Raw genomic sequence first — 8,534 nt, 5'->3', positions numbered from 1 at the left:
TCTACTTTCCGTGGAGTGTTAAGCCTTTGGGGTTGATTATGTTGTAAATTCTTAATAGGATTGTGAGGTTAGATTAATAAATTTGTTTGTTCTTTTTTATTCTCTTTGTGATTTATTTTTATCTATGTCTTTTGCTTCTCGATCAAGTAAAAGTAATGATTTTTACATTATAGCAAGTAAGCATGGTGTTAAGTCTACATAAGACATGTGAGTCCAAAGGTTTTTAATTTTAATTGAGAATGTACTTTGATTAATGTTAGAAGCATTCACATGATTGGATGAGTTTTCTCTGATAATTGAGAATGTACTTTGATTAGATGTGGAAACTTTACAAGAATTAATCAAGAATATACTTTGGTTGATTAGCTTTTTACTTGATATAAGAGTTTAGGCATAATAATATTTAATTGAGAATATACTTTGGTTAAATTTACTATGATTAATTTATAAAGTTCTTGCTTTTAATTACTTTAGTTAATGGTGAGAATGTCAATCAAATTTACATTGATTAATTTGAAAATCTAAGACAATAATTAATTGAACAATAATATTTAGATAACCAATGAATCGTATTTTGAAAAAATATTGAAATCAACTTATTTTCTTTATCATTATTTTTATCTTTTTAAATCTCTTTATAAATTTCTTTCTTTGTATCTTTTGTTACTTTGTTCTTTAATCTTTTCTTTATCTTCTTTATTATTTTACTAAATCTTTTGTATAGTTTTTATAAGAACTAATTTGTTAATAATCAATTTTGTGTTCATTGGGAGATGACTTATAGTTAAATTTACTCTTTCTATTTTGTTAGCTACTATCTTAGCAATACTAAAGTTATTATAATTTAGTAGCATTAATTTGATCGTGTCAACCGCAACTTTCATCAGAAACCTTTAGAGTTTACTTGTACAAAACTCTTTTATTTATACTCTTTATTTATCTACTATTATCTTAAATTTTTTTATAGAGAAGTCAAATTTTAGAAAGAGAAAATTTTTAAAAGTTCAAATTTTATTAAGAAACTAATTCACCCCTTTTAGTTTTGTCCAATTACACAGCTTTAATAACATGAATTTCCTGAAACTATAAGTAGTGATAAGGACTTAATGCTTGTTAACCAATTTTGACAGGAATTTATGGCGATACAAGGGGTGCAGGTCTAATTGTCCACAGGTTATCGCCTCCAAATCTATGGCAAAAGAAGGTTATGAATGTTAAAGAAAAAAACAAATTCTGCACTCGCACACTATAAATATACTGCAGTGAAATTCTGCACTCGGATACTGCACTAAAATTCTCTAGTATAATTATGTGAGAAACTGAGGAGGTGATTTCTTTCATTCACAGACTTGGCTTTAAATAGCCTTACAAATGGGCCAACGGGCCGTATGTTAATATAAAATGATACCTAACTATAAAATAAAAACTTTATGCAAATAATATTGTATCAAACAACATAAAACAGCTTATCAGTAACTAAACAAACTAAAATAAAAACAACTGTCACATATTTTAATGAAACGCACAACAACAACTTAAATGATCATGAAATTCCTATTTTAACCCTTCTTTAATTTTAAGTTTGTCTAACAAAACTCCCCCATAAACTTAAAATTATCTTTCCTTCATTCCAATCATCTTCCTTAATTCTTGAACTTTGATTCACCTCTAGACCCAAAAAATATTTCATCATGCCTAGATCGGTCATTTCGAACTCCCTCTTCATCACTTCTTTAAATTCTTCAACCAGCTCGATTTTACTTCCCATGAAAATCAAATCATCTACATAGAGAGAAACAATCAACATACCTGTTTTGTGCTTCTTTAGGTATAGAGCATGTTCATGCGGACATTGCTTATAACCATTCTTCTTGAAATATGCATTAATTCTTTCATTCCATGCTCGAGGAACTTGCTTCAGACCATACAATGCCTTCTTCAGCTTCAACACCTTCTTTTCTTCACCCCTTCTCATGTAACCGAGAGGTTGCTCTACATATACCTCCTCTTCAAGAAAACCATTTAAAAATGCAGACTTCATGTCCATCTGCTGAATCTTCCATCCTTGTTGAACGGCTAGTGAGAATAGTAGCCGGATTGTTTCCATCCTTGTTACTAGAGCAAATACTTCATCATAGTCAATCCCCTTCTGCTGTTTGTAGCCCTTCACCACAAGTTGGGCTTTGTAGCACTCCACCTCTCCTTCTGCATTAGTTTTCTTTCTGTATACCCACTTTACACCAATTGACTGAACACCCGTAGGTAAATCTATCAGCTCCCACGTTTCATTTTTTTCAATTGAGTTGATCTCCTCATCCATAGCTTTCTTCCATCTTTCATCAAGCACGACTTTTTCATATTTTATATCTTCTGCACCTGTTAACAAACATGCTACATTTACCTCATCAGTGGAGTTATCTGAGTTCTTGCTAGTTATATCTTGCTTCAAACACCTTTTATGTAAGATCTTCAGTTATAGTTCATACAACCGGTTTTTCTTTGCTTTAACCTTGGCTGCTAGACGACCATGCTTATCCTTTAAATACAGTACCTGGTCTTTCATAAAAACTAAATTACCTTTTTCAATTATTTGACCAATGCTTAAAATATTGCTCTTTAACTCAGGAACATAGTAAACGTCCCTAATCTCTCCAACTCGTTCATCCTTCTCCATATGCCAGATTGTTCCACGCCCTTTCACGGTCACCTTGGAGTCATCTCCGAAAGACACAAATCTAGCCTCCACCTTGGTGAGTTTATCAAAAAAATTCTCGTTTCCACACATGTGATTACTTGCTCCAGTATCTAAATACCATACCGAATTGGTAGAAATCTCCTCAGCCTTTGATTTCAAGCATGGTCCAACATCCGAATTCTCCACCTTCGACTCTGAGATCTTTGATGTCAACAAAATTCCACACTCTTCTTCATCTCCTTCTTCTGTAAGAAGGTTACTCTCACCTTTCTTCTCGGCTCGACAAAAATTTAGCAATGTGACCGAGCTTATCACAATTGTAGCACTTTATTGATCTACATTCATTTGCATAGTGGCCATGCTTGCCACACTTAAAACACTCCACTTCTGACCGATCTCCTCGGCCTTTTCCTTGTCCCCGATCATGCCAATTCTGCTAACTGGTTTGCTCTTCATTGCCTCTACCACGTCCACCTCGTCCTCGTCCTCGACCTCCTTGTCCTCGGCCTCCAGGACCTCCGCTCTGAGTATTCCGAGCTCCATTTGAGTCAAACTTTGTTTGTAGTGCTTGATCATCGGGTTCCCTCTTTTTCTTCTTCTTCCTCAATTCGTGGGCCTTTAATGACCCAACTAACTCCTCCACAGTGAGAGTTGACAAATCTTTTGTCTCTTCAATAGTGACCACGATACTTTCAAAATCATCTGTCAGATTTCTCAAGATCTTTTCTGTAACCCGGTTAGGAGGAACCTCTTCTCCGTTCATTTCGAGTTGGTTGGCCATCTTCTGCACTCGAGCTATAAACTTGGCAACTCCTTCCTTTTCATCCATCTCCATATGTTCAAACTCTCTTCTAAGGGCTTGAACTCGGACCTGCTTCACGCAGGTATCTTCTTTGTATGCCAGGTTCAAAATTTCCCATGCTTCTTTTGCTGACTTTGCATTAGCTATTTTCTCGAATCCAGATTCATCCACTGCATTATACAGAAAGTATAAAGTCGATTTGTCTTTCACTCGTGTCTTTTTCAATGCAGCAATCTGGTTCACTGTCTGATGCTCATCATCCGTGGGTTCATTGTACCCGTCCTCCACTATGTCCCATACATCTTGGGATCCAAGAAGAACCTTCTTCTGCAAAGACCAATTATCATAATTGATCTTTTCCAACAATTGTGGCACACTTATCCTGTTGAATAACTTTGTCATCTCTCACAAAAAATAAGCACTCGCTTTTTCTCTCATAGTATTTGACTCTCTTCTTTCTCTTTTTTTTTTCTCGGTACTTAGAGCATAAAGCTCTGATACCACTTTCTGCACTCGCACACTATAAATATACTAGAGTGAAATTCTGCACTAAAATTCTCTAATATAATTATGTGAGAAATTGAGGAGGTGATTTCTTTCATTCACGGAGCTGGCTTTAAATAGTCTTACGAATGGGCCAAAGGGCCGTATGTTAATATAAAATAATACCTAACTATAACATAAAAACTTTCTGCAAATAATACTGTATCAAACAAGATAAAACAGCTTATCAGTAACTAAACAAACTAAAATGAAAACAGCTGTCACATATTTTAATGAAACGCACAGCAGTAACTTAAATGATCATCAAATTCCTATTTTAACCCTTCTTTAATTTTAAGTTTATCTAACAATGAATAGATGTCTAGAAACCTATCTGAGATGTATGTGTAATGAATCACCTTACAAATGAGGGAAGTGGCTTCCCCTGGCAGAATGGTGATATAATACAACATATCACACGACTATCAAGCCTACACCTTATGAAATTGAATACGATCAGGTTCCCCTTATTCACCTACCTTATCTACCCTGGTAATCCAGTGTAGAGTTGGTGAACAAAAGCCTCAATAAAAGAAAACAGATGTTGAAAGTAATTAAATTTCATTTGACGACAGCTCGAGAAATGATGAAGTGGCTGATAGAAGCACATTAGATAAAATTTACGAAATTGGTGACATGGGTTATGTAAAATTATATGCTTATAGACAATTATGTTATCAACATAGATGAAAACACACAATTGCAAAAATGGGGATACTGCTTTAGGTTATATTACTGTCAAAAGTAGGTGTATGAGTTCTTTATCAAGTGAAAGGAACTGAGTGTGATCTATGTTCACGTGGAGAATGAAGTCTGCTGTATGCATCAGACCAATAATAGTCCAAAACAAAATAGAATTTCGGAAGATTACTGCAATAGATATATGTCATCATTTGTATAAGCTCAGAAAACATAGGAATCCCCATTTCCTCCAAACAACAAAGTTTTCATTTTTCCATCCCTGCCTATCTATATACACTCTTGTCCTTGAAGATAAACCATTTTATGCAGCGGAACAAATTCATCGTATTTATACCTAACTTATTAAACTCTAATGTATGCATAATTACCAATAAAACATCAAATGCTAGCTCATACGTAGCTATGAGCATGTAGCTAGACCATCTTGTAGGACCAAACTTCCTTCTTGATCCAATGTCTCCCGAACTGCCTTGTAAAAGGCTATCCATGAAGAAGAGTAGGCGTCAACAGGACCCCACAAATATGTAGGATTTGGACTTGCAGGGCTTGCCCTTACCAAATCCAAAACTGAAACTGGTCTAATATTCTGTGGGAAATTGAATGCCAAGTTATCAACTTTGTGTTCATAAATTTTGCCATTTCTGTCCAATTTGTACCTTGAAGTGCCCTGAAACTCTCCTTTGGCTTCCCATGGAACCCTTGGCACTCCCTTAAGGTTCCACCTCACCAATATCACATTCTCTGAAGGCTGCCACACCCTGTACACATCAAGTGCAATCTCACGAAACAAGATTTTGCCATGAAACCTCAATGCCCAGAAGATCAATTTATAATTTTCAATCCCTGTAAATCTGTTCATGGGGTCCATGAATGTTATGTCATCCCTGAAATTATCAAATTTTAGTGGAAGCCTCCTTAAATTAGTAATAACATTTAATAGAAGAAAAAGGATATAACTCAGATACACCATATTACATCTATAACAATTTTAACTATATATTTGGATTCCTATGGGAATTCCGTAAAAGTTTGGACAAGGAACTCCCCCTTCCAAGCATGCAATATATATAATTGTAATAACTTTTCTAATGTATACATTTTGTTGGACCCTTTGCCCTTCAACTCATTGCAAAACGCTTCACTGGTCAGTTTTAACCCCTGCTCTAACAAACTACTCAATATATAAAAAACAAGAGAAGAAAACCACAATAATTGTATCCAACTCTAAAGACTGAAAAAACTGAGAGTAAACAAGCATGGTTGTCTTTCCAATGATATATAAAAAAGCATTTAGGATTTGTTATATACATCCACACAAAATTAGATGCTGATTTTTTTATAGCAACTGAGATTACTTCTTTCATCCTCTCTCAAGAATCCTTCAAATTTAGCATTTTAAGTGGCTAACCAAAACCAAATTTAGCTGGCAATATAAAGACAATAAATATCAAGAAAGAATGAAAATTTCAATTGAAAATTATATTTACAAAGGGATGAGATACTCTATTAGAATCTTGTCTGAAAGTGGGGGAAAAAAGCAGCACAGAGAGCAAAGAAATTGAAGAGAAGGGCAGATGGGGGTGAGAAAGATACCTATAAATGTCATAGTTGAGGTCTTTGATGAAGATCAAAGGAAGGTCCTCACGTATGGTCCTGACAGCAAGGCCAAGGTTGAGGTAGAATTCATCCTTTGGCTGCTTATTGTCTTGTGGTGTGGTGAGCTGTGCAACTTGTGCAGTGGAAGCATGGAGAGAGGAAGAAGATAAGGGGAAGTGAGAAGTGGGTTTTGGAGGTGAAAGGGTTTGGTTTTGGTGAAGGTTTGATTTGTCTTTGGATTTGGATTGGGCTAAGAGGGAAGGTTGAAGGTTGGGAAGGAGAAAAGCCATGGCTTTCAGTTATTCTCAATGGTTTTGTTGCTAAAGATATTCTTAGCTTTTCATTTGTCTCTCTGTGTGTGAGAAAGAAGAGAAATTTTTGTGTTTGTGTGAGTTTGATGTTGCAAATTGAGGCTGTTGTTGATTTCGAAGTTTGCTTTGGAGTTTGTGGCTTCCAACGTAGCCATGAAATTTAGATGAATACAAATGTTGCCGATTTTGCGCTTTCACCCTCGTATTTTGTAATAACGTAATAATTTATGTACTATGATACGATAATAACTTTTTTTTATTATAAATTATTAGTTATTATTTTATTGGTCATGGATCAATCATAAAGTATCCAGTAAAATGTTAAACAAAATTGTTAAAAAGACATTTTTCATAATTTATTTCAAAAAGAATATATTGCAATGGTAGGGGTATTGACACCTTATTTATTATATTTATGAATTTATACATTTGAGTTCACATCGTTTTAGCTCCATGAATCTTATAGCTTTTAATACATCTTAATTAATAAAAAATGTTTGTTAGAAATGCATTGTTCTACGGAGTTATATACATTCTTACCTTATTTAATAATTTTATGCGTCGATTTTATTTCAAAATTTAGGTTAAGTTGTAATTTAGATCACAATTTTGGTGCTCTTTTATTTAAGAATAGGAGTAATTTTAATAAATAATAAAATTTGATTATTTAAAATACTATATTATAAATAAATTTTTTATTAATCAAGTTTAATTTTATAGAAATTACTATTTTCTTAAAAAAAATTCTAAAACTTTTTTTTAATTTTGTTGTAGATTTATGATTTCATTATTTATCCTTTCAAATATTATAAGCACTAAAATAATTCATAACATTGTTGACACAATCAAATTAATATTATTAAATTATAAAATCTTTAGTATTATTAAGACATAGCAACAAAAGATATTAGTATAAATAAGATAATACAAAATCATCTTCCAACAAACATATAATTTATTCTTAATAAATTGGTTTTTATAAAAAAAACTATAAAAAGAAGTTATTTAATAAAATAACAATAGTAATAAAAGAAGACTAAGATAAATAAAATTAATAATAATAAAATAAAATAATAATAATCAAAGAAAAAATAAAATTGTGAAAATATGAAAATAATTGTAAAAAAAATAAGTTGATTTAATTGCATTTTCAAAATAAGATTTCTATCTAAATATTATTATTCAATTAATTATTGTTTGACATTTTAAAACTAATTAATGTAAAATTTCAATTAATTTATTGATATTCTCAGTTTTAACTAAAGTACCATCTGAATTAAAAGTGAAAACTTTTTAAATTATTTATAGTAAATTGAATCAAAGTATAATTCAAATCAAATTTTACTATTATTTTTGTTCTTTTATCTCTTTATCAAATAAAAAACTAATTAAACCAAAGTACATCTAAAATTTACTTTTGTATATTGCTGGACAATTGAATAATTAGCACAATTTAAGATATGTTGAATTAATATAACACGTGATAAACGTACGTTATTTAATTATTTTATTTTTAAGTGTGCGGGTTACACGTACAAAAGAAGCACCACGTTTCTACCCCAAAACCATTTTACCCTTATTAAATAAAAAATTAGGGTTCAACCTAAACTTTTAGGTGAGTTCAAATTACTTTATTTTTTGTCATCATAATATCGCCATAGAACTTGCACAAGTTATGATACGTTGAGATCTAAGTGCAGTTTAAATTTCATATTAAATAAAGATTAAAAAAAAGTGAATATGTTGTGACAAAGGAAAATTCATAAATCATTACTTGTTTTGAATTGGAGATTTTATCAATTTTTTATATGAACTAAATTTGTGTCAGGTTGTATTTTTTAAAGAATTTGCTTAACTGACCAATTTAATAAAAATTTCAATTAAT

The 8,534-nt window shown here is 32.1% G+C and overlaps 2 protein-coding genes across 2 annotated transcripts; both read right to left on the bottom strand.

Annotated features, from left to right (window-relative positions):
- Positions 1-1,576: 1,576 nt before the first annotated feature.
- Positions 1,577-3,899, bottom strand: LOC148201454 (uncharacterized). The gene is made up of 3 exons (XM_088108911.1): positions 3,137-3,899; positions 2,578-2,973; positions 1,577-2,376 (listed from the first exon to the last, which is right to left on the bottom strand). Exons 1-3 carry the CDS (start codon positions 3,897-3,899, stop codon positions 1,577-1,579), a joined length of 1,959 nt encoding a protein of 652 aa, XP_087965037.1.
- Positions 3,900-4,877: 978 nt separating this feature from the next.
- LOC124838699 (uncharacterized) lies at positions 4,878-6,782 on the bottom strand. Its single transcript, XM_047314377.2, has 2 exons — positions 6,336-6,782; positions 4,878-5,626 (listed from the first exon to the last, which is right to left on the bottom strand). The coding sequence occupies exons 1-2, from the start codon at positions 6,626-6,628 to the stop codon at positions 5,143-5,145; spliced, it is 777 nt and encodes a 258-aa protein (XP_047170333.1). The 5' UTR covers positions 6,629-6,782; the 3' UTR covers positions 4,878-5,142.
- Between the last annotated feature and the right edge of the window lie 1,752 nt (positions 6,783-8,534).

Source organism: Vigna umbellata, chromosome 3 (genome assembly GCF_029865625.1).
Source record: "Vigna umbellata cultivar VRB3 chromosome 3, Vumbellata_1.0, whole genome shotgun sequence".
Classification (NCBI taxonomy): Eukaryota; Viridiplantae; Streptophyta; class Magnoliopsida; order Fabales; family Fabaceae; genus Vigna; species Vigna umbellata.
Note: the sequence above shows the minus strand (reverse complement) of the source record. Positions and strands in the feature narration are given on the sequence as shown.

Coding starts and splice junctions, on each gene's coding strand:
- LOC148201454 (XM_088108911.1), bottom strand. CDS start 3,899: ATGACAAAGTTATTCAACAGGATAAGTGTGCCACAATTGTTGGAAAAG. Junction 2,974..3,136: donor AGGCAATGAAGAGCAAACCA/GTTAGCAGAATT, acceptor ATTTTTGTCGAG/CCGAGAAGAAAGGTGAGAGT. Junction 2,377..2,577: donor TGGTCAAATAATTGAAAAAG/GTAATTTAGTTT, acceptor GTTTGTTAACAG/GTGCAGAAGATATAAAATAT.
- LOC124838699 (XM_047314377.2), bottom strand. CDS start 6,628: ATGGCTTTTCTCCTTCCCAACCTTCAACCTTCCCTCTTAGCCCAATCC. Junction 5,627..6,335: donor CTCAACTATGACATTTATAG/GTATCTTTCTCA, acceptor TGATAATTTCAG/GGATGACATAACATTCATGG.